The sequence below is a fragment of the Mastacembelus armatus genome, chromosome 12, assembly GCF_900324485.2.
Source record: "Mastacembelus armatus chromosome 12, fMasArm1.2, whole genome shotgun sequence".
In the NCBI taxonomy this organism is placed as follows: domain Eukaryota; kingdom Metazoa; phylum Chordata; class Actinopteri; order Synbranchiformes; family Mastacembelidae; genus Mastacembelus; species Mastacembelus armatus.
Window position 1 is genome coordinate 4213465 of NC_046644.1, and position 26976 is coordinate 4240440.

The following is a 26976-nucleotide window of genomic DNA, read 5'->3' on the forward strand; positions in this document are numbered from 1 at the left end:
GCCGCGTACTTCATGAACTGAATGTCGGCCAGGGTTCGTTCACTGACGATGAGCCGCCGCTTTATAAACGTCAGCGCGTTGTACAGTGAATGACCCATAGCGTCTCTGCCCTCATCTTCTCCTCTCCCCACTGCCTCAACGCTCAGCTGACCTGCCAATTGTGCAGACCTTCAACTGTAAAGCTGTGTTGTTGTCCTACTTGCTTTATGGTGAGGGAGGGTATCCCAAAACGAAATTGTTAAGTTAAAATGTGTGGCTAAATGATTTGTCAAACTTTTTTTAAAATCAGATTTCAAGTCTAATTTATTATTTGTTATTTTGTGTTGTAGTAGCCACCACCTGAGAAAATGATTTAACCCTGTGTCGGAGGGAGATCAGAAACTGAACTGTAAATGACCAACTGTATTAGGCTCAAAACCTAAATAGGCTGGGTGACAACAGCTATAGGGCAAGAGGTGAAAATGTTTTATAGAGCAGGAAGATGGACCTGGGCGGCACCGTTGGTGATGATAAGTTACTACCAGCACTCAGCCAAAGCTGGGCCAACTGTGTTTGCTGCGACACTGGTCGTTAGTATCGGGCCACACACTGTATTACGCATGTTTGCCATATTTGCATCCAACGCTGGCAGCTGGGTAGCAAGCCACAGTTGGGCCTAATAAGAAACATAGTAATCTGCCCTACTACTGCGTATCTGTATCGGCCCATTCAAGAAAAACAGTGCTGCGGCCGACCCGGAACTGGGCCGATAGTGCCGGCTCTCAGCCAGAATCGGGCCGACTGTGCTTGCTACGTCGGGTTCCTTTTGCATGAATTACTGCAACAATGTAGCTTAGCATGGAGACGGTCATTCTGTAGCACTGCTGAGGTGTTATGGAAACCCAGGTGGTTCTGATAGCGACTTCGTTTTCTGAACTGACAAAGTCTATTGGATGAGAGATGAAACGTTTTACCACCTTTAAAAACCACATTCAGATGATTTCTTTTAAAATCTTGTTTTGATCATGTAAATAGCAAATCCCTGACAGGGAGAATTTACTCTGTGCTTTCCTTTTGACACTTTAAGTACATTTTGCTGATAATGTTTGCATACTTTTACTTAAATTTTACTCCATTTTAACAGTGTGGTGTTAGTGCTTTTACTGCATTAAAGAATCTGAATACTTCATCCACCACAAAGGAGTTATGATAGCTGTATATGTCTGTTACGGTGACCGTGAACACAGCAATAAACAAAGTCATCTAGGTTCAACAACCTTGCCCTCCTACTCTCAATACTGAGCACTCGAAGATTACTGAGCCTGTCATCGTTATTCATAAATTTTTTTTTTTTTTTTACTTTAAAGCTGAGAAGATGTGCTCACAACTGGCATTGCTTACTGTCAAGGCTAGAGCTATCCGACACAAATGGAAAAGCTGATGAAACACCTCTTTGTATATTCAGTGAAACAATTCAGTCCCACACTGTGCCTTTCTATGAACAACCTTATTTGCCTGATACAGTTCATGTTTTAGGTCTTCCACATCACAATCATAAAGACAGACAAAATGTAAAACTATTGTCTCCTCCAAAAAGCATTTACCCATAGGGTTAAATGCTTGTATAGCCCTCATGATATCGCAGCTGTTTTTACTGAACTGCCTCTTAAGTTCTGAGTTCATCTGGTCAAGGACTGGGTAAAATAAACCCATCCTGAATTTATCTTTGTGCCCATCCTTGCACTTATGTTGACCTACAGTGGATTTTACAAGAAACGAGCTAAGTCTGGTGCTCTCTCTTTTTGACCTTTTCTCAGCAGCCACAACTGCAATATTACATTGCTTTGTTCTGTCCACAGTGTGCTGCCAAAGCTCAACAAAACAAGATCCAGCTCTGCAGTCCTCTAAGGGTGTCCTGCAGTGCATGTGTTAGACCCTGTGAAAAGGAAGAAAGTTAGCGAACACACTGCACACGATGGTCTCTCTATGGTGTCTCCACCAGGAATGTATTTGGAGCATAACAAATGAACATGTGAATGTACAGAATGAATATTACAAGTAAGTAGTCATTGCCATCCCATTTTGTCCATTAGAATGTAAATCCCCTCTCTCTTCATCCTTGAATGCCCCTTTTTGACAAAGTTGCATCTCTAAACAATCACATTATACAGTCTAATGCATGTTACATTATTGACCTGAAAAGGACAACCCAAAACGAACAATGAAACTCAGAAACCATAATTTCCACTTCTGAGCTTAGCTTTTTGTATAGTTCTGTGGCCCCCTTCTCTTGGCAGTGGAAGCCAAGGATGCGTCTGAGTGTTGGTAAAGTCAAACCCGGTTATGAGCCTGGCACTATAGCCCTAACAACAGTGTTGACTATCTCAGCCTCAGGGAACCCCTTGTTCTTGCCATGTTCTATCTGGTGGGCTAAGCTCGAGAAGACCAATTTATCGTTCTGCCCTGGCCCTCCAACCTGCCCTGATACCTTAAAACCTTTACCCCATGGTGAGGGGAAAAGTGGTTGAGGTATCTGTTGCTGAGCTAAAGCCTGACCCTGTTTAATCCCATTCCTGTCTGTATCTACTGGTTGTAGGGCTTTTTTCTGGCCCTTCTGCAGGGAATGTTTCAGTACTAGAGTGACTGTGTCCAACTCCCTTTGTAGCTTTTCCTGTTCTGAAAGTGAAGCTAGCTTCTATTCTGGTGTCTTTGATAAAACTACGTCTGAATTAGCACATCTTTGTCTGCTTGTCAGCCTCTTGTCATTCCACTATCTTATCTATGAGCATGAGTAATTCTGCCATGCCGTCATCCTCCAGCTCTTTCACACTCTCTTGATCTAGGAATTGCACAATAAGTGAAATGAGCTCAGGGCGGCTTTTATTGCATGTGTCTACTTGTTTTGGATTGTCCATGCCCAAGATATGTGTATGTTATCAAGGAGAGTGTCTCTTGTTATGGTATACAATGCGCCCAACTGGTGGTCCTTGATGAGCATGTAGTCAGCTGATTTGAGATCATGCAGTATGGTATCTGCAGGGCTAGACAGATCTGCTTTCACCTGTGGACGAAGGGCTGAGAGAGAGGCAGAAAGCTTTGCACAATAGTCTAACATCACATGTTCATGAATTCCACTCATTAGAGCTTGTTTGTTTGGACTAAGTCCTAGACTAGTAGGTTTCCCAAAAATGATTTCAAATGGACTTAGCCCATGCACATTTTTCAATCTTGACTTTCCTGTAGAAATGGGATCCTTTTTGTTAGTGTGAGCTTCACATTCATAACTGAGATTTGTTTAGGCAACAGGATGACATCTAACAAAGCTGAAACAAGAGCATGATGTGCAATGGGTGTTCCAGCTGATGTGAGGAAGCCCCTCTGTCTCCACAGACAACCGTAATTATGGACAACACCAAAAGCGTAACGTGAGTCAGTGTAAATGTTGACTGTTTTGTCTTTGGCCAATTTACAGGCTTCGGTAAGAGCAATTAGTTCAGCAGCCTGTGCAGACAGATGAGAACGCAATTTGCCACTAAAAATTACACTATGTTTTGTGAAAACTGCAAACCCTACTTGATTTTTACCTGTTTGACATCACAGGAAGTAGAGCCATCAACAAATAACTCCATCTCTGCATTCAAGATTGGTGTGTCTGCAAGATCAGGTCTGGGAGTACAGATGGTTTCCAACACCTCAGTGCAGTTTTGAGCATCTCTGTCATTTTCTTTGAGAAGAAATGTTGCAGGGTTGAACACGTTACAGCTTTTAACAGTGATGTTAGGCATTTCAAGCCAAATAGTGTGATATCTTAACCAGCACTGTGTTGACAAGTGTGCAGTTTTCTGTGTGTGCAATATGTGTGCAGCAGTATGCGGAACCATCGATGTCAGATCAGAATAGCCAACAAAATCGCGTGATGCTAGAACGGCTTTCTCTGCTGCAGCGATGGCTCTCAGACAGAGAGGAAGACCTGTTGCTACTGGATCCAGCTTTGACGAAAAATAAGCAACAGGTCGTAGTTTGCCGCCATGAGGTTGGCATAACACAGAAGTCATGCAACTGCCCTTCTGGTCGACAAACTGAGTGAAGGTTAAGTTAGGATTAGGCAGACCCAGTGTGGGAGCTACAGTGAGTGCTGCCTTTAGATCCAGAAAGACGAAAGACTCTCCTTCAGGAGTCCACAGGATTTTGTCATGTGCAGAGAGTTCTTTACCATGCACCATAGCAGACAGGGGAGCTTCACGCAGCAAGTAATTTGGGATTCACTGCCTGCAAAATGATGTCATGCCAAGAAAACTCATCCTTTGTTTTTTAGTAATTGGCTTAGGAACATTTTTGAATTGCAGCAATTCTTTTTTGTGACAGTGTTTTTCCTTCTGGGGTGATGATGTGACCCAGATATGTCACCTTTTGTTGTACAAAATGCAGTTTGGAAAGACTTACTTTATGGCCATTTTCTGCAAGATGTTTTAACAGGTGCACTGTATCTATTTTGCATGCTTCTTCAGATGGACTGCAGGTCAGCAAATCATCTACATACTGTAGCAATGCTGAACTGGCAGGTAAATGAAGGCCTTGAAGGTTTCTACTGAGAGTCTCATGAAACTGCAAAATAGTGATTTTTTTAAAACTGAAAGAGTGTATTTGCACTGCGATGGACTGGCAACCTGTCCAGGGTATCTAGAGGTTGAGTCATGGCAACAGGACTTTCAGCTTTTCGGTCGAAACGTTTCACAACTCACCCGAGCAGCTTCATCAGTCTGAGGGAAAGCTGGTATGGAATCTGAAATTGTGCGTGCCTGACAACATATAAAAGCCCACATCAGTGGAACACAGATACAATGATTCACCATAGCAACAGAGAAGGAGACATGTTCCATATATTTTTCCCCAGTGGAAGTTTTAATATCACTTGATGAATACCCTTATCTATCTACATCTACATCCACTGCCCAACTAGCCACTGTAAGATTGTGTGTCCTGTTGAATAATGACTTGTAATAATACTAAGTGGCTATGGCACTATGAACATCATTCGTTTGTGTTCTTCTAGCTGCCAGTGAAACAACTGTACAAAGTACACTTTGAGAACAAATACACAAAACAAATCTGGAGATGGATCAGTTAAAACTCAAAATTACTAAGACCAAGCTAGAAATCCAGCTACTGGAACACACGTTAACAGTGGGTAAGGTGATATGGTGCTACTGATGTATGATGTATAAAATGACTTTGTTTTATTATGCAAAATAAATAAAATAAATTGTGTCCCTAATTATTCTGCCATCTGGCACATCCTGAGGCTAGTCAAGATGGACTGTTTCACTTTCCGTTGATGCAGGACATTGCTCTCTTCACACTGTCATTATGTTGTGTACGTGTATTTTGAAACACACACCACAATAATGTCATAGGACCTGTCCGGTGCGACCCTGAGCCTGTGAAGGCACTGGAACCAGGCCTTGAGTTTGCCTATGGTCATTTCAATTCTGGCTCGTGTCCTGTGAGCTGAATTGAAATTGTGCTGTGGGCCAGGTGCAGGATCAGGATAAGGTGTTAAGAGATGTGGCTGGAAGGGGTACCCTCTGTCACAAAGGAGGTAACCATCAAACTCCTATTAAAAGGAGAGCATGCAGTTTAACGTTTTTATATACATGTAAATGACCCAGAGTACATTTTGCTAAGGCATAATTTATTTTGGGATAAATACTTTATTTTATAGTAAAACGGTTGACTTCCAGTTTTAAGCTATGCGCTAGTATTAAACTAGTATGTAACAATGTTAACAATGCAAGCTAAGCTAAAGAGTTACACAAGTTGTATGTATGTTTCAGCTCTTACGGTTGATGAAGGCGAAATAAGGATTAAGGCTCACTAAGGAATAAAACACCCAAATCACCAGTAAAAGTTTCATCCTTGAATACAGAACAAAAAATCATCATTAGCTGTAATGGAATTGTCTTTCATAATGAATGCTAAAGGCCACTATTTACAGTGGCATGTGAAATTTTGGGCACCCTGGTCAAAATTTCTGCTAATATGAACAGTTAAGCAAGTGGAAGATGAAATATTTTAAACAAATCATATTTTTAAATTTTCATCTTACATTTTCAAAATAACAGAAAAGGAAAAGGGCCCACAGCAGAAGTTTGGGCACCCTGCATAGTTTGTACTTAGCAGAAGTCCCTTTGGCAAGTATCACAGCTTGCAAACACATTGTAGCCAGCAAGAGTCTTTCCGTTCTTGTTTGAGGGATATTTGCCCATTATTCCTTCCAGTTCTGTGAGATTCCTGGGCCGTCTTGTACACTTTGCTCTTTCGAGGTCTATCCTCAGATTTTCAATGATGTTTAGGTCAGGAGACTGTGAAGGCCATGGCAAAATCTTCAGCTTGCGCCTCTTGACGTAGTCCATCGTGGATTTTGACGTGTGTTTAGGATCATTATCCATTTGTAGAAGCCATCCACTTTTCAACTTCAGCTTTTTTATAGATGGTGTTATGTTTGTTTCCAGAATTTGTTGGAATTCAATTGAATCCATTCTTCCCTCTACCCTTGAAATGTTTCCCGTGCCATTGGCTGCAATACAACCCCAAAACATCCACCCCCATGCTTAGCAGTTGGACTGGTGTTCTTTTCATGAAATTCCGTACTCTTTGTTCTCCAAACAGTTCTCATTGTGGTCAAAAGAATTTTTACCTCATCGGTCCACAGAACGTTTTTTCAAAATGCATCAGACTTGTGTAAATGTTCTTTTGCAAAATTCAGACTCTGAATTTTGTGGTGAGGACACTGTAGGAGGATTATTTCTATGAAAAATGTATTTATTTATTGTATCCTCACATGACAGCATTTTTTTGCACAGTAGACCTGCTGAATATTATTTTTCATGGTGTAGAGCAGAATTCTCCTCTCGCTAGGTGGCACTGCTGGTGAAGAAATAGGGTAGACATACAACACGTAACAAAGAAATGGCAACTATATAAACTAACATTACTGGCTGAAGGAAGAGTATCAGTTGGCTGTACCCAGACTGCATGAAATCACTCTTACATCATTTCTCAAAAGAAGTAGCCTATCTATAGTGTTCAACATAGATCACATCAGTTCTATTTGCAGCCTAGAGACTGAAAGAAAAACTGAAAATCATATTCAACTATCATATCAATCATATTCAAAAGTACAATTTGTGATCTGCTTACCACAAGCAGCAAACACACAACAGCAGGATAAATCCTGAATGGACTGAAATCTTTTTGTTACAAAAACCAGAGCAGCTTAAAAGGTTTTGCTGTTCGCTTTGTTAAATTACACTTGTACCAGTTTATAAATATCTGTAAATGCAACCTATTTTTTATTCTGTTTAATTCTATCCATTCATTCATCCATCGCATTAATCCCAGCAGTGGGCAGGATACATCCTGAGCACATCACCAAATCGGGTAGAGTCGCTAATTAAACTCACCTGCGTGTGACTGTGGGTGCAAGTTGGAGTTGGGAAAACAAACCACGCAGACAGAGTCCCATGTAAATAGAGAACATACAAACCCGGAACCTTGTTGCTGTGAGGCAACCGTGCCAACCACTCCATTATGTTTTATGCAATGTCAGCCTACTTTTTTCTTCAATGCTTTTCATAAGTGTTTTAGAGCCTATATAATGTCTTGTTTATATACGATTTAAAAATAAACCCATCGCACCTTTACTGCAAATGACAACCACCTTATTAATCAGGAACTCGCTCACACACCTTTACCTGGACGTCACGTGATCCGAACTCACCCGCGCCCACTTCCGCAACCCTCCAGAATGCCAGGCGTTGTGTAGGCCAGCGGCTAATTTGTTTTTGTAAGCGTGGGACGTGTCGGACCGGTCCGGCGGGGTTCTCTGGAGCGCAGAGCAGGTGAGGCAGAGAGGAGAGAAGGGCGGGGAGCGGCTGCGTCAGAGCTCTCTACAAGCAGGAACAAGAGTGAAAACATGTTGCGGTTGTAGGAGAAGTCCCGGCCTCTGATAGAGAACAGGATCCACGGTGTCAATATCAGTCTGCGAAGGACACAAGGTAAGTCCAGATCAGCATTTAAATCCATGTTTGTGTTTTGCTTTGAGTTTCGGGCTTTATAAGTGCATAGGGAACAGCAAGAGAGCAGCAACAGTCTCACCTGGGCGGCTGCTCCTGACCTTTCCACTCAAACGACACTGTGTGGTTTGAAGTGGCTGACGAGACGTGTTAGCAGACCTGGAGGATAAAACCTGCACAGAACTGGTATTTTGCACATTCCTGTTGTAGTTTCTTAAATTCAGTTATATAAGACATTAAAACGTCTAAAAATCTAACGAGGTTCTGTCAAGTCTATAAAACCCACTATTACAGGTTTATTGAAGAAAATAGACATTGCAACGCATAAAACCTCTGTACTGGACTCTGTGCTTTGTTTGAACTACGTTTGGATTCAAAGAGAGTTCGTTTGTAAACGTTTGTTTTGCTTGTCATCATTAACAAGTGTAGAGTAACACTCTGCAGTTAAAAGCACCACACACTATAAAAGTGGTCAAAAGGTTGAATCGTCCCCTCTCTACCACCTACACCAGCTTTCACACCATTTTCTTTGACTAGTCTAATAATGAAGATGACTTAACATTGTAAGAGTCAGAACTTTCCAAGTAGTGCTGGGTACTAACCCATAATAATATCGGCAGTGGCCAAAATGTGTCTGTAGCGCAGAGAAACAAAAACGCTCATGTATCTCAAAGTTAGTATCATATGTCTGCTCAAATTTATAATCGGGTAAACATCTTATTAGAGAATTCCTAAACAAACATTTGGCAATTTTGTTTACACAGTTAACACTTTAGAACTTTGGCTTCTGTTACTAATAATTAAAAGTAAATTGTATCATTTTGGTTTTGAGCTGCAAACTAAGATATTGTATTGAATTGGAAATGTTCCAGTGATGGGCTACCCCTGCTTCTAGCTGAACCTTTCCATTATAAGAGTCTAATGATGCTGACTAAGGAAAATACCATCCGTCTAATGTAAGACAATGTAAAACATTTCTGATTTATTATGGAAGGCAGAATACCACTGATCACTGCGATTGTCGATGTAGTTATGGAAGAGACAAACGATCTAAAGGTCTTGCATATATTTGATTTAGGCCTGTCACAAGCAACATTTTGCTAATATTGCAAAAATATGATTTGGTTTCCTTTCCTTTACATCATGGGTAGGCAGTCTATATTTCTCAAGGGCCACTGACCTGGCCAACTATCCCTGATCTACCTGGATCAGGTGTGTTCAGTCAATCAGAAGCTGGAGGATACTAATTCACTTTATCTCCCCCACTCCGTTCTCATAAGATACTGAGGCATAGTTGTATTTAATCACCCATGCAGAGAAAACCCACACAGATACAGGGAGAATATGCAAACTCAGTTGTAGCTGGTTGTGTTTGAACACAATGGAAATGTCCAACCTAGATGTTTTTTAGAAAACAAGCTCACTTTCTCCAGAGCTTCTCCAAAACAAATCTTGAATCCTTTGACTAGTAAATGTTTGTCTGCTTATGGAAATTGTGTACCTTGAAAGCAGTAATGGAGAATTTGAATCCTGACTGAAGACGCAAATGGACTGAAGGTTAAGATGGGGTGAGGGCATCATGGCAGCTGTTTTAAATCTTCTGAATATTTTTAAACAGGTGACCTGATGGGTTCACATACTAGTTCTAACTGGCACTGCAGCTTTCTGTCACTGTCAGTGTGTGTAGTTTCACATATTTATCTACTGGGTGGAGAATATATTCTGGAGAAGCTGCTCTATGGCATGAGCTCTGTAGCACTAGACCAGGGGATGCTGGATAATGTACTTGTAAGGGGTTTGGGTTGTACCTTTTAAATTATAGACAAGTTAAGGGATCTTTAGCTAGATTAAAAATGAATGTTTAATAACGATTTTGTAAAAGATTTCTGGGAGTACATTGTAAGTACAGCATAATAGATGCTAATCAAACAGACATCCATACATAACAGTGATTTACAGTGCCACTAGTGGTCAGAAAAGGCCACAAGGTACCTTATAAACTAGCCAAAGCCACTTCTGTCAGAAACACTTTTTACCTCAATCTTGAGTTCTACTGAATCTCAAATCATCACTCAAATGTACATCACAGGCAAATTGGGAGTCAAATATAATTTGACTGCATAAGGGATAATTCTTAGGGTGCCTGTGTCTGTGTTTGTTGTTGGACAACTGATTTCAATTTGTAAATGAAGGTGTAGTTTGTCAAAAATCCTGCTCAAATGCAGCAACTTTGGATTTGGAACATCGTCATCCTCCATCAAAGAAGTGAAACTCGTACTGTGGCACTACTAGAGCCTTGCTCAGTGTGGGGTTACATGACTGACTGTTTACAGATTCATTGTTTGGACACCAGTTGTGAGCAAAATACTGATGAATCTCACTGAAGATTCCTCATTAACCCTAAGCTCTGACCAGTAAAGACACCATCAGAGGATTTATTGGTTATTGATCAAGAAGACCAAATATCTTATTAATTAAAAATATCCATGACAAATGAAGATAAATACCAGTAAAATGTAGTTTTAATGAAGGTTTTATCATATTAAAATGAGCCAATCATTGTTTACATTGAGTTGTTTGTACCAAATCCCAAATCAATTTGTTAATATTTCAAAAATTGCCAACGCTGCTTTGTTAGAGAATTTTAAGGTGACACAGGTTGATCCTTAAATACAGTGACCATAATTTTTTCTTTATCTTGTTAGAAATACCCCAGTCTGTCTTAAGCATTAAGTATTCACAATGTATAGCAGGGCATTGGCATGTGCACTGTTATTTGAAAGTCATGTTCAACCAGTTTTTGACCCCATGTTTCTGTTTCACCATAACAGTGATGTTATTGAAACTGAGAAGGCTGCAGTTTTTTTAAGGGTTATTTTTTCACACCTAACACAGACGATTTTAGACTTGACACTTATTTAAATGGTGAACATTATAGCTAAGAGAAGAATACAGACAATAAGAAAGGCCTGAATGGTAGAACGGGGTATTAATAATAGAGAAGAGTGGAGGAGTTTGTTGTTCGTGCTGCTCTGTGTGCTGTGTCACTGTTAAATGGCAGTACAGGAGAGAACAGGAGAGTCATTTAAAAAAAGTTTTCCACCTTTGCTACAGGTCAGGTGTGACAGATTCTACTCAGCTACTGCAGAAATCTGACTCTGTTGAGAAACGTTGTTCTTACTTGCACGGGCTGCCCAGTCAGACACAAATACTTTACATTCCCCTCGGCTACAGCTCCATCACAGCAGGGTCCTCTCTTGAAAAATAGTAAACAAAATATCTTTTCTTGAACTTCCCAGCTCTTTCTCTTATGTCTTTTGGGAGGGCTTGTTTTCATTTTCAATTTTGCAGGAGATGTCAAAAATCCATAATGTTTAAATTCATTCAAAATTCAGTTGAAGGCCAAGAAACAAGGGCTTTGGGTTTTTTATGAAACAGATTTGTTTTTTGCTCAAAAATTATCCTGTTTCTCTGTAGTAGGTTTTTTAGTCCACCTTTCTTGCAGAAGGTTGAGAAATCCAGCTTTTTTTGTACTTAATCAAATACACATATAGAACCCGCTGAGCATGATGCACTCCATGGTTATGGCCATTTAAGTGCTTTATTCCTGACCAAATGTTTATATTCGTGACATCCTTTTAAATTAAAACTGATAACTTTCTGCAGATCTGCAGTGTTCTGAACAGTTGAGTGTCTGCACTGTTTTTCTACTTCTCTCCTTGCCTGCATGAGTGAGACCTGAACCTCCTCCCCTCTCTCGGGTTTCACTGTTGTCATTCAGGTATGTTCTTCTCTGTCCCACTCCATGAATCCCTCCCCCGTCCTCCCTCCTCTTTGTTGTTTCCTTAGCGACGCCCTAGGCAAGACATGAAACCAGTTCTCTGAGATAGGTGATCTTGCTGCTGAGTTTTCGGTTGGTGGGATTTTGTGAGGTGTGTTGAGTTCTCGTAGACCCCTCTAGTTTCTGTCAGTGTGGTTGCTAGTCTCCATGGTTATGCAGTAAAATAACATGGAAAAATAATAAAACAGGACTATGTTATAATTTTCTGTTTGAATTGGAACTCAACCCACAAATAGTTACATTAAATATCTGTAGAGCTTTAGCTAATGATTATTTTGGTTATTCTTCTGATTTATTAATTAATTATTTGTTCAGCAAATTTCAGAAAACTGAATAATACTGATCATATTATCTTTGAGCTCAAGGTAGAATCATTAAAATTCTTCTCTTGAAAATCTAAAACCCAAAAGTATTTACAACAATATAAGATGAATAACATTTATGAAAACTTGAAATCATAAAAAAAAGAAATTGACTTGAATAATGCATTGTTGCATATCAGTTATGGTTATTCTATTAATTGTGGTTATTAATGGTTATTGTATTCATTGTTGATCATTGTTATTCTATCAATTGTGGTTATTAATAGTTATTGTATTCATTGTTAATTGTTATTCTATCAATTGTGGTTATTAATAGTTATTGTATTCATTGTTGATAATTGTTGTTCTATTAATTGTTCTAAAAATAAATATTAACATGTGTAGCAAGAGAATAGCAGACACACCATCTAGCCACAGACTTATTTTCAGTGACTACACACGGAACTCCACAAGTCCCGACCTCAGCTGTGTGGTTCACATCCCTCTTCAATTACAAACAAAGCTAAGTGACTCCTGTTATTGCGATATCTTAAATTGCTCATTACTGAAAAAAAGGATTCACATTACTAAATACTGTGTTACGTTCCAACTCCCCTGTTCTGAAAGTACAGTACTGACACAGCAGTTAAAGAAGTGTTCAAACTTATACAAATGGTGTTTTCTGTTTGGGCATCTGCATAGTCGGGCATCTGAAGGCAATGAGGTTTGCGATTTGACGGGATTATTATACTTATATAACATAAAAATAGATGTTATACAGTGTCTTACCTAGAGTATGAAGAGAAGCATGCCTTAGATCAATACAATTGGATTAAAACCAATTATGTGGCAACAATGACAGCTTTGTATTGTTTTGCTGTCACAATTGAAACCTTTCCTTTTAATGCCAGGCATGCCTTCAGTTATGACGAGTTTCTAAAACAATGGATGAATGCAGGTGTGACGCAGAGCTTTAGTCGAGGTTGTGTATTTCTTTGGTGTGGCATGTTGCTTGACTGGATGATGACAACAGCCTGGCTAAGAAACTACACTTAAATACTTAACTACACTTAAATAAACAAAATAACACGTCCATATGAAGTGTATTGTCGAGGTATTTCATGCAGTGCAGTTTTACATGTTTTTAACTCTTGATCATCTTGGAGTTTGAACACCGTCAATGGATTTTCCCCACTATTCAATGACGGGTGAGTTCCCTGGATGAAAATAAATAGGTCTGTGTTATGGCAGACACTCCGGTATCTTCAACAGTAAACATGGAAGAAAAACAGCAGCAGAAAATGTCAAATGCAGGTAGATGCACACAGACACACATCAGGCTGTGGTGAGGAACGATAGGTGTGTCTGACACAAACAAAATGAGTCGAGGTGTTTTTCCTTGAAGCTTCTCAGGCTGTGTTTGGAATGACTGGTGCACCGTGTTTATTCAGAAAAAAACAAACAAAAAAACACGGCTCTCTGTCTTACTGCTTTTAACCCCCTCTTAAATGCAGTGTCGGCAGCATATACACCAATAGGCATATTGTAGAATCTCCATCATCTTATATTTAAAGATGGTCATGTAATAGCGATAAAGTTAATAAAGTTAAAAGTGAATTCAGAACATTATAATTCTGTATCTTTAGGTAAGGTAAGTAGTCTAGACAAAGATAGGCCCAGTGTGGCATCAGATGTGCTGGAGAAGATCCTGCTGAATAGGCTGACTGAACTTATCAAGACCACAGATAATCAATTTGGTTTTAAAACTAAATGTGGCACTGACTTGTGTATATATGCCTCAAAGGAGATTGTAAACAAATATAGGTGTCAAAATTCATCAGTTTTTATGTTATGTTTTATGTTTCTTAAGCTTTTAATCACGCTAATCATAAGAAGCTGCTTGAGAAACAGAGGTGTGTCTAAATTATGGTGTTACATCAATGTCAAAACTAGGGAGCGCAAAAACACAGGGTGAAATATATAGACGTTATGTTTTGTCTACAGTTCGCGAGCGCAAATATCCCACTTGCAAACGCAATTGTGAAGCTTGCATGCACAGAAAGAAGAACTGGTCATTTATCATAATATCACGCTCAAGCTGTTTTTTTTCCCTTCTCAAATGTGTTTTTCCCTCTCCATTTAATACTTTTCCTCGCTTGCCTTGTGAATTTCCTTCGAGTGCTCTCTGTGCTTGATTTTTGTGTGCAACAAAACATGGGGGGTGGTTTTGACAGTTTGGGGTGGGCTCATGGACGTTTCTGTCAGTAAATGCTGTTGGTTGCTTTTGTGATTGACAACTTCTCCAGAAGTCCAAGATGGCAGACATGGATGAACGATACTTAATATGCTCTGTGCTTTTTCCTTACTATGGTAACTAGAGCCTCACCAATAAATTGTTTTGCCGATTTTATCAGCCGATATGAGCCTATCGCAGATATATTGGTATTGGCGAACATGCTACCCATATTTTGGCGAGCGAGGAAAATAAAGAGGGAAGAACACATTTGAGCAGGGAAAAACAGTTCCCTACTTTTAAACTTTGTTGTATTCTTTCACATTTTATAACAGAACGTGCAAGCAAATAGTCTTTTATGCAAATTTGGGATGTGTACAGTTGAGGTGAAGAATTCAATTAATTAAATTATTGGGTGGCAAACTGAGCCTGGTTCTGCTGGAGGTTTTTTCTTCCGTTAAAGGGAGTTTTTCCTCTCCACTGTCACCAAGTGCTGCTCATAAGGGATTTGTTGGGTTTTTTTGTAAAGTGTCTTGAGATGATTGTGTTGTGATTTGGTGCTATACAAATCAAATTGAATTGAATTAATAATACTAAGTGTTACACAAAAATAGAGTCAATGTTTCCACAGCTGTGATTGGTAATATTTAATACTAAAGTTAAACCCAAATACAAAAAACTTAAATTTAAATTTAAAAGTAGAAAGTTACTGGTCATCCAGGCTTTTATGTCAGTTAGACACGCTTGAACTGGTTAACTGGTTTGTGTTAACAGGTTTCATAGATAGATACAGGTGAGTGTCATCTGCATAGCAGTGGTAATTAATAGAGTGCTTCCTAATGACATTGCCTAAAGGAAGCATGTACAAGGTGAACAGAACTGGTCCTAGCACAGAACCTTGTGGAACTCCATAACTAACTTTTGTATGTGTGGAAGGTTCATCATGGACATGAACAAACTGGAATCTGTCTGATATATAGGATTGGAACCATTTTAATGCTGTTCCTCTGATACCAGTCACATGCTCCAATTTGTGTAATAAGATGTTGTGGTCAATAGTGTCGAATGTAGCACTAAGGTCTAGCAGGACAAGTATGAAAACAAGTCTATTATCTGAGGCTAAGAGAAGATTGTTGGTGACTTTTCACAGGGCTGTTTCTGTACTATGATGTGCTCTAAATCCTGATTGAAAATCTTCAAATAGTTAATTTCTGTGTAAGTGGTCTGATAGCTGCTTAGCAACAGCTTTTTCTAGGATTTTAGAAATAAATGTTAGGTTGAATATTGGTCTGTAATTAGCCAAGACTCCTGGATCAAGACTAGGCTTTTTGAATAAGGGTTTGATTGCTGCACTCTTAAAGGCCTGTGGTACAGTATCGCACAGAAGTGAGTACGCCCCTCACATTTTTGTAAATAGTTTATTATATCTTTTCATGTGACAACACTGAAGAAATGACACTTTGCTACAATGTAAAGTAGTGAGTGTACAGCTTGTATAACAGTGTAAATTTGCTGTCCCCTCAAAATAACTCAACACACAACCATTGATGTCTAAACCACTGGCACCCCTCATAAAATTCCTCTAAATTTGTGGAAAGCCACTTCCTTTCCGGCCTTCTTGATGCCTGCTTTAAGGTACAAATATGTAAAGTGTACCATGGAGCTAATCTCCTCGGATTCACTAACTTCTTTTTCAGAGGGGCCACAGTATCAAGAGTTTCACGCAGTGAGGCAACAGCACTGTCAGCAACATGATCAGTTTGATAGGGAGTGGGATTGAGGCAACTGCCCTCCACTGTGTTGGCACATGGCATAGATGTAAATAAAGATGGAATCATTTTCTTAAATTTAATAACAGCATTGTCAGATAAACATCTGCTGTAGTGGAATTTTCTTCCAATAATTCCAAAGAATTATCTGACAAAATAGGATTTTGGGGAAAAACTATTAAATGTTCAATTTTAATGTCATGTGTCAGAACAAGATCAAGGGTGTGATTGAAACAGTGGGTGGGTTTATTAACATTTTGAGTGAAACCAATTGAATCTAATATTGAATTAAATGCAGTGCTGAATGTTAAAATCTCCCACTATAATGACTTTATCTGAACTAAGCACTAAATCAGACAGGAAGTCTGGAAATTCAGTTAAAAACTGAGTAAGGGACAGGTGGACGGTACACAGTGTTTTTGTGTTTTCCAGTTTGGATATGAGAGACTAAGAGTGAGGCTCTCAAATGAGTTATAATTGTTCTGAGGATGAAAGTTTAACAGTAAAATTATTAGCATTTCATTTTGTGCATTCCTGTTTTTATTCTTTATTTCTCTGTTGTGTTGGACCTAGAGTCTGTAATAAAGTTGAATTGAATTTTAGAATTAAAAACACCACAAGTCACCACAAATAGTTTGTTTACCTGTACTGTTACCCAGGTTGTTGTTATATATGGTATTTTGTTTGCATGTCACACAGAGACCCATAAATCCAAGTTTTATGTTTTGTGAAGGAAATTGAATCAGTGTTAAACCTCCACAAACAAGCTGTGCACAGGTCAGGCTTTTTTAATCCCACTGTGGGGACTGGATTTAAAAAAAACAAACAAACACAGGGCTACCTAAAAAAAAGTTCATTCTGGGTTGTTTTTCTTTGGTTAGAATCCTACATTTTCCAATGTTACATTGCATTTGACAATCTTAATACATCCAAGGACCCATTTGTTGTACAGTTGAGATATTGTGACCTTGAAGGATAATATTAAGTTACTGTGGTTTCCAGCGATTACAAAGTCCTATCCAGGTTGGACAGGTTGGAAGTGCAGTGACTCAAAATGGTCAGGTCTCGTTTGGTTTATCTAGGCCGCGAACAATAAAATATTTATCGGGAGTAACTTTCTTTAATTTTCACAAACTGAAGCTCTGCTGTGCTCCCTGTCTGACTCTGATCAACTTGGACTTGTTGGCACCTTCCTGGCACTTTTTCAGTGCTTTTTATGCATGTTTGTTCTTGGAAACTGAAGTAATGGTCCTTATCACTGTGCTAATGGGCCCCTCCCCATCATTATGTATTAAGCTGGAGAACCAGACAAAATTTAAAACCTGTTAACCGGGAGCAGTTAGCTGGGTGTCACTGGGAGAGGTCATTATATCATTGGATGGAGACAGGAACAAAAATAATCATCCTGCAATCTGACATTTCATATCTGGCAATATTTTCAAACTTACATACTTGCATACTTATATACATGTGTTGAACACACATCGTTCCTCCTACTTTTTCCTGTTAATACACAGAAATTGGACAAATTCATACCTGTTCCGAATGGCTGCATTTGAAGACATGGTTAAAAGTCTGCTGTTACAGTGTGCTTATGGCAGTAACCCACTCCCTCCATTATCTTTAGCCTAGAGTGTTTTGTCTTTACAACTTTGGGAGAGTCTCTTCTCAAAAAATGTTCCACTAAAATGTACTTAAAAAACTGATGGAAATAGTTAAGTTAAAAATTGGAACAAGACTTTGAGTTTACAGCCATGGTAGTGACACTGAGGCTGTACTTTCACAGTGGTACTTTGAGCTAAATACTAACATCAACATGCCAACATGCCCAGTGACAATGCTCACATTTAATAGTATGCAGGTATAATGTTATGCAAATTTACCTTCTTACTTTATCAGTCATCATGCTAACGTTCGCTACCAAAGTACAGCTGAAGGTGATTAGAATGCCTTTGGTCTTGAATTAGGTAAAAATGATTTCACGTTAAGTTTTCTGATCAAATTAAACTCTGTTTCTCACCATTACATTAGGGGCGAAGATGAGTCGGCAGCGTGCAGACTCCCAGGGGTCCCTGGGGCCTGACGATGAAGTCATGCCGTACAGTGACGATGAGACAGATGATGAATTGGAACCAAGCTCTGAAGGGGAAGCAGAGGAAGCAGAAGTCGTGCACCCTCCTGTGGAGGTTAAACCTAGTGGTGAGTCAATGAAGACATACTAATAATGACATCAAAATTATTTTTTGATTTAACTATATCATTACAAAAAAGATTTATATGCACGTATTACTGTTACATTTACATTAAGGCAACCATTTTAAAGAATCTTTTTCTTTTTTTTTTTTCCAGAGGTTGGTTGGAAGGTGAAAGCCAATGACCGGCCTTACCACCATCTGCCAGAATTCAAAAAAAAGATCTTCCTCTGCTTCAAGAAGAGCAGATACTCTGTAAGTTCAGCAGTCTACATAAAACTGGTATTTATGAAATCATCTAAAGTTCAAATAAACCCCGACCATATAGAATTAAGCATGCATAACACACCTCAAACAAAGAACAGGACAGGTTTATGTTTTGCATGGCTTAGTAAGTTCTTCTGGTTGTTGTGGAACTTTCATTTATGTCTCGAGGTCCTTGGATGAGTTTTCTTAATTGGGCAAACTTTATATACTGCTGAAGCTCATGAGATGGAGTTGAAATCTCTTGCTGAAGTTAGTAAGTGAACCTTGAGTTGAGTCATCAGTGATGATAAACCTATAAGTGACTCTATAACTTTTGCTCAGCAGTGCCTCTCTTGGTTACAGTGGTATTGACAAAGTCAGAAAAATATGTTTTAACAAAACTGAGTATTGACAGAAGCATTTTTATTGTATTGTTTAATGTAACTTTCATTAATAAAAGGGCAAAGTGTATTACTAAATATTATGAATGGCTCAGCCTCTGGGAGCTAGCAATGGCAGTGTTTGCCTGTTAGCAAGTAATAGTGAGAGTGACTCTATCTTCATTTCAGCAAGTCTAATGTAAACTGGATACCTCCTAGTGGTCTAGCTAAATCAAAGTCTAATATTTGCATATCACTTGCAAAGACAGTATGGTGGAAAAATTGACACACCCTTCATCAACAAGGAAGTGTGTTGTGTTGATTTGATATTCTCCGGCATCTGCGTCATACTGACATCACCTCTCTGATTCTGCTGAGTAGCTTCAGGCTGTTTGAAAGGCCACAAACTGAACTGCTCAAAAAATGAAGGGAACATCTACATTACAGTCAAACTCCAGGGATATCAGTCTGTACAACTAGGAAGCACAGTTGATGTGTTGCACGGTGTACGGATACTAGAATAGTATCGCCATATCCTGCCGTAAAGAACCGTACAATACTTTATCTTATAAGTATCGATACTTGAACGACAGATTAATAAAAGCCATATATAACCGAAATGACGTTGCAGTGAAGCAGGCACAGGGGGCGTGTCTTTCTCTGCTTCCCTGCAGCTTTCATGGCTGGAAAAAAGTCATGGCAGCAACTTCCGACCGTCTGCGGTCTGTGAACAAAGCAGACACATGAAGTGAAATGCGGCATTATTTCACTTATGTAGCACCTCGATGACAGATGTGGCGACTTGTGAAAATAACTTAAAGAGTGACAGGGTAGCGATCAGTGGCATCGTTAGACATAGTCATTCTTAAGTCTAAGGCTACAGACATCGAGTCGGACTGGTTACAGTGTCGGAGAGAGGAGTAGTAATTCAGCGATGCAAATGAAGGAGGAAGCGGGAGGGAGGTGCAGATTCACAGACTAGCAGTCACAAAAGCATGAAATTTTACGGTGGGAAAACCTGGTCTGACCTTCTTGCAGATTGTAAGAAGAAAAATGAAGGTAAATGAGAAAGCTACCATATTAAACTATGTAGGAAACGATACTGATAGCCCCAAGTTGAATCTATTACAGACAACGTCCTGGTTGCAGTGGGAACATTTAATACCAAATGCAAGTTGTTCCCTAACTAACACACACTGCTCAGTCTCCATTTCCAGATTATTGTGGCCACAAAAAGATGGACACATTATTTCTTATACAAACATATTAAAACGTTAAGGAGGGAAGCTAATTGCTCAGGCAAAGTACAATATGTTAGCCTACTGTGGTATTTACATTTACCGAAATAACCCGATGGAGACTGAATGTACTCTGTGTGTGTGTAATAATTTTTATTACATTGTTTGATCTATATGTAGGTGAAACTACGGTGGCCGACAAGGGCAAACGCGCTGCAAAAGCGAGAACACAACGGAAGTGCGCCAGGCCGATAGGGATACCCCGAACTCAGGGGTGCTATGAACAAAGAACTTTTACAGAGGCGAGAGAGACACATGTAGCGATATAAGTCACGTCTCATTTTGGAGGCTGCGTATATTATAGTTATTATAGTGTTGAATTGCAACAGAATGAGCGACCTCTGATGATTGTTCTCATGTGCTAATATGTGCTAACAATGTTGGGGGGGGGGATCTGAAGGTGCTGTAATGACTATAAGTGGTCTTGTTCAGGGTGCTCTTTGGGGAGTCGGTAGGGTGAGCTAGAGGGAGATGGGTCAGGGAGGAGAGAAGTGTGTGTGTAGGGAAGAGAGGGAGGGTGAGAGAGAGAGCTGTTCGGTGAGTGGGGTTAGCGTGGCTACGGCTGAAACAGTAGCCTGTTACCTGTTCTGACTAAAAAATTAATAAAGCAAAGTGACAAAAGAACGTCTGCTGGCTGTGAATTTAGCGGGGCATTACAGTACGTTTTACATTTATTATTTTTTAAACACTTGGCCGTCATGTTTTACAGTATTATCAAAGTTGTGTTGTAAAAGATGACGGATAACTATATATATATATATATATATATAAAATATATATATATATTGTTATTCATGTTTTGTCATCTATTATTCCATTACTTATTCCAGATGGTTTAGTTTTTTTGTGGTATTGTTTCAGTAGTGGTACCGGGATACTTATGCAGGTATTGGTATCAAAGTTATACTTTTAGTATCGTGACGACACTACAGGTGATCATGAATCAGTTTCACCTGCTTTGGTTCAAATGACTGTGACAGCAGGTGCAATGAAGAGGCAAAAGCAGGACATGCCCCAAAAAGGGAATGGGTTTTTCAGGTGGAGGACACAGACAAATGCTCTCTCCTTATCCTTCCTGACTGATTTGTCTCAGGTTTTGTTTTTCTAGTGATCTTGTCACGAGTCAGTACCTGCAGCACAATCAGGTTGCGCAATTACTCCAGGCTGGCACATCCATATGTGCAGCTGCAAGAAGCTTTGCTGTGTTTCCGAGCACAGTCAGAATTGGCAGGTGCCCTGGGAGATGACAGTGAGTTCACACTGAGCACATGTGACAGGCGTGCAAGAGTCTGTAGATGCTGTGGGGAATGTTATGCTGCCTGTGACATCATCAAGCATGACTGTTTTTTAGCAGTGTTTATACTTTAATCTGTCTTTTTATATGCTGCTTTTTTTTGAATATGGATCTAAATAAAAGATCAGTAAGACGTGTGAATTGATGACAAGCTGTGGCAGCATTTCATACATGAGCAAAATTAGATAATCACTATTCCTCGGCTCCTTTAGGTTTTTGTTTCATCACTCAGCTCTTGTCTGCTGCACTTGTGGAAAGAACATCATTTCAAGTATCTTTCTTATGAACATCAATGTTTCTTATGTGTTAAGTGTATGCCGTCTGTGGAGGCTGAAACCTGGTCATCCAGCTAATGGTCATCTCACTAATTAGACACATAGCACATTAGTCACAGAGAGAGCCAGTTGGACTGAAGCAGTGTATGTTTCTACTAACTTCAATATCAATACTGTACACATTATCTTAATGGATTAAGATTAAAAAATAAAATACAGAGCCAGTTTGCCCTGCTGATAAATCCAGACTATAATTGACTATAAATACAGATGGTTATCTGTGCAGAGAGTGTCATTACTGACTACTATCTGCACAGTAAGACATGTTGAAAACTACCTGACTGGCCGCAGAATGTTTTTTCACAGGATCTCTTCCTGGAGGGCATTTTGAATCACCCGCATGTATTGCATTGTGTGTTTTTAAGGACCTCTTTGTCTTTCCTTATAGGTCAGGCCACATGGATACTTTTATGTAACCAGGAAATAACTCATTGAGATAAAAAAAATTTCTTTTGCAAGTGTGTCCTGGCCAAGACAGCAGCATTACAGAGATCAGTTACAAGTAGACGTTTTAACCATTCATCCATACAATAAAACACAGTGCAAAACATATGACAAAAACATTACAATAAAACATACATGCATTACAAGGTACCAACAAGTATAGTCTGCAGTGTTCCTAAACCTTCCATTAGTTAAAACATCTACAGCCAGAATTTCCAATTAACAAGTTATGCGATCTTTCTTTGAATGTATTTGAGACCAGCTCCTTTAATTTCAGATGGATTTGCAAACTATTGCAGGCAGAGGGAGCAGCATATTTAAAAGCCTTCTTTCCCAGCTTGGTTCTTACCTTAGGAAGAGACAATGTCAAGAAATCTTGTGACCGAAGACTGTAATTATTTGAATGCTGACTCAAGACACCTAGGAAGCAGACCTAAGACACATTTTTAAATAAATAAATACCAATGTTTTAATCTGCAAGTGGATAAATCAGTCCATCCAACACGTGCATACAGATCACAATGGTGAGTGAGAATTTTGTAATTTATGAATCGCAGAGCACCACATAGTGAATTCAAATATGTACATGTATTGAACATGAAGGTTTATTATGTCTAGTTTATGGATTATGAATATCATAAACCATCTTAATAATTTAGGGTACCAGATCCTTTAAACGGTGGATCAACCAGTCAATCAGTAATACAGAATATCAGTCTACAATCCGATGGAGCATGCAGACAAACATTACTGATACCAGTCAGTTGTCTTTTTAAGATGTATTCAGGTATTTACAATATATACATGCTGTTTACAAAAGGGGAACTGATCTGAGGAATTAGCTGGACTAGTCTAACAGTAGATTGTTTGCAGTGGTGCAAAAGAAATTTTCCAATTTATGTTCTGTGTTTGAGTCTGAGGTCTAAACACAGCTTAGGAGGAAGTTCTAGTAACTATGAAGACCAACTGCGATTAGTGTGAGACAACCAGCACAGCCACAGGTTACTTGCTTGTCCTCGGGTTTACTGAGGCGAAGTCTGTTCCACTGTGGGCTGGTCCGACTGCAGTCTGCTGGTGGGAGTAGGAGAGAGTAGGCGTCCCCAAATTCTGGGCTGCAGGCCTAGAGTCCATTCGTCACATTTCCTCGTTCTCCATCGCTCTTATCCGGATGAAACTCTCCGGAGAGAGCTGCAGGGTTGTCTCATGGACTTGGTTGATGTAAGATGGTCAGCTGGAGGACAGCAACACACTTTGAATCTGTCTAGATCTCTGTCCATGTCTGTTCAGAACTCTGTTCTGGAATTCTCTCCAGCCATTCTGTTCTCTTCTTCTTTTCAGTTCAGTTCATTTTCTTCGGGGTGTTCCGGAGTCCATTCTTTCAGAGTTCAGGGTGTGTCCGTCTGTGTACTGTCTTTTTGTGTCTTGCCGCGATGGGCGGGGGAATCCATCTGGTTCGTCCCATGAATGTGCTTGGCACAATGTGATTGGTCCAGGAAGTTCTGTATCTCTGCTGATGATTGGTTTAAGTCTCACTGGTCATGTGTAAATCAAGAGTAACTTATTGTGTTGTAAGTTTTAACAATGTTTTTCTACGATGGGAACAACAATTTCTTTTTCAACCCAGCAAAGTTCAGACATATGCCAAACTTAGTAACTAATCAGGGTCAATAGTTAATCAACAACATAAATGAAAATCAATAAAACTTCATACTTATATAGAGATTAACAGATAAACAATAGCACCACTTCTATATCACACCGTAGTCTGACAATGATGATCTATAGAAGTCTGGTCACACGTTACATATTTAGCAATCAAAGCACAAATGTAAGAACAGGATATAAAGACCAGTTCATTAGTCATTGTATAGGTTTCAGGTCTTGCCTGAAAAGGGAGTAGTTTCAAAGTATTTACAGCAAGATGTAAATCTGAAAAAGGGGTTTTCTTTGTGAAGAGCCAGTGATCTTTTTATCAAATGCTGTCTTGACAGTGCAGTACTTGTTGGAGAGCCTGTACCATCCCCTGTTGTTTACCATAGTGGGTTACAGAGAGTTTCATAGTCATAAATTGTCAGAGGGATATAACCCTGCCTCAATCAGGAATGTGACCATATTCTGCTGTTTTAGGTCAGCTACAGTATCAAAGGCACGCAAGCACTGGCAAGAAGTATTCATATATACAATGTCACCATAATCCAGCACAGACATGAAGGTAGCAGGAACGAGTTTCTTTTTCGCCTTAAAGGAAAGACAAGATTTGACCCTGAAATAAAAGTTTAGTTTCAGCTTCAGTTTCTTTACAAGCTGCTGGATATGTGAAGTAAAAGAAAGTGACTCATTTATTAAAATCCCAAGATATCTATCCTCAGACACTGATTTGATGAGATGACCTTGAGAAATGATGATCGAAGTCAGGTCCTCGGGCCTTGCCTTTGCTTTTGAGTTTTGTTTTATTTGCATTTAAAACCAATCTTAAATCATTAAAGTGTGACTGCACAATATTAAAAGCACTTTGCAGCTGAGTGAGAGCCAAATTAAGTGTGGGTGCTTAAGTATATATGACGGTATCATCTGCATAAAAATGAAAGCTGGCATTGGAAATGTTTTGAGTGATGTTATTGATATGAAGAATGAATAGAAGTGGTCCGAGAACCAACCCTTGTGGTATGCCCTAGTAATAGTAAGTGGATTGGACATGAGACCCTTTGTGTATACACACTGAGTTCTTTGTGAGAGATGATTTTCAAACCAGCTGACAGATTGGTTTGAAAGTCCAATATTGCTACGTCTCTGTTTCAATAGTGTATGATTAACCGTGTCAAAAGCATTGGAAAGGTTGATGAAAAGGGTGGCACAGTGTTTTATAGAGAGTCAATGAGATCATTTAGAACTTTTAAAGCTGCAGTGGTTGTGCTATGTGATTTCCTAAAACCAGATTAAAAAACAGATAACATATTATTTTCAGGAACTCTTGAAAATAATAATACTCTCACCCATGGTCATTGGGCCCTGACCGAAAGGACAAGGTCTCAGCTGAAATGACCTTCCTTCGCAGGGTGACCGGGCGCTCCCTTAGAGTTAGGTTGAGAAGCTCGGTCACCCAGGAGGAGCTCGGAGTAGAGCCGCTGCTCCTCCACATCGAGACGAGCCAGCTGAGGTGGCTCGGGCATCTGTTCCAATTCCATCCTGGACACCTCCCTAGGGAGGTGTTCCCAGCATGTCCTACTGGGAGGATGCCCCAGGGAAGACCCAGGACACGCTGGAGGGGCTATGTCTCTCGGCTGGCCTGGGCCTCGGTGTCCCCCCGGGAAGAGCTGGAGGAAGTGTCCAAGGAAAAAGAAATCTGGGTATCACTGCTTAGGCTACTGCCCCTGTGACCCGGCCCCCGATAAGCAGAAGAAGATGGATGAATGGATATTCTCAAGGAATTCCTTAAGCTGCTTAAGTTTTTCCATAACTTTGGCCAGGACATATAGTTTGGAAATGGGATGATAGTTGTTGACAATAGGGTCACCTACTTCTTAGAGAACAAAAGAGGAAGAACAAAGGCTGATTTCCATATGTTTGGAATTCAGCATGTAAATAACGTTAATAGTAGAACAGGTAATTTTTCCTTTTATTGTAAAAATGTTTGTCATCAGTAAATTCATTAAATATGTAATCTATCGTAAAAAGTACCCTGGCTATAACTTTACATTTAAAGTTGCCTTGTATTTCATCCAAAAAGATAATGAGTGTGGATAATGGGAGGTGTAGATAATGGAGTAATAAATTAGGTCAGGCTTTTGTAAGGTTTTCAGCCACACCCACAATGGTGACCTGATTATTTAACCACTGACACACCTGACACACCGGAGCAAGTTAGGCTTTAAATATATATACAGTGGGTATGGAAAGTATTCAGACCCCTTTAAATTTTTCACTCTTTGTGTCATTGCAGCCATTTGCCAAAATCAAAAAAGCTCATTTTATTTCTCATTAATGTACACTCAGCACCCCATCTTGACAGAAAAAAAACAGAAATGTAGAAATTTTTGCAAATTTATTAAAAAAGAAAAACTGAAATATCATATGGTCATAAGTATTCAGACCCTGTGCTCAGTATTGAGTAGAAGCACCCTTTTGAGCTAGTACAGCCATGAGTCTTCTTGGGAATGATGCAACAAGTTTTTCACACCTGGATTTGGGGATCCTCTGCCATTCTTCCTTGCAGATCCTCTCCAGTTCTGTCAGGTTGGATGGTGAACGTTGGTGGACAGCCATTTTCAGGTCTCTCCAGAGATGCTCAATTGGGTTTAGGTCAGGGCTCTGGCTGGGCCAGTCAAGAACAGTCACAGAGTTGTTCCGAAGCCACTCCTTTGTTATTTTAGCTGTGTGCTTAGGGTCATTGTCCTGTTCAAAGGTGAACCTTCGGCCCAGTCTGAAGTCCTGAGCACTCTGGAAGAGGTTTTCTTCCAGAATATCTCTGTACTTGGCTACATTCATCTTTCCTTCAATTGCAACCAGTCGTCCTGTCCCTGCAGCTGAAAAACACCCCCACAACATGATGCTCCCATCACCATGTTTCACTGTAGGGATTGTATTGGGC

At 39.7% G+C, this 26976-nt stretch overlaps 1 protein-coding gene across 2 annotated transcripts in view; it reads left to right on the forward strand.

The window, feature by feature from the left end:
• Positions 1-7776: 7776 nt before the first annotated feature.
• Positions 7777-26976, forward strand: part of atp8b1 (ATPase phospholipid transporting 8B1) — a 37221-nt gene continuing 18021 nt past the window's right edge. Inside the window, exons 1-3 of one of the 2 annotated variants that reach the window (XM_026298024.1) lie at positions 7777-8036; positions 18231-18398; positions 18549-18646. In XM_026298024.1, coding sequence (XP_026153809.1) covers positions 18239-18398; positions 18549-18646 — 258 coding nt within the window. In that variant the 5' untranslated portion in view covers positions 7777-8036; positions 18231-18238. Of the gene's footprint in view, positions 8037-17921; positions 18399-18548; positions 18647-26976 lie in introns of those variants that run through there. The other variant, XM_026298025.1, reaches the window with a different exon arrangement.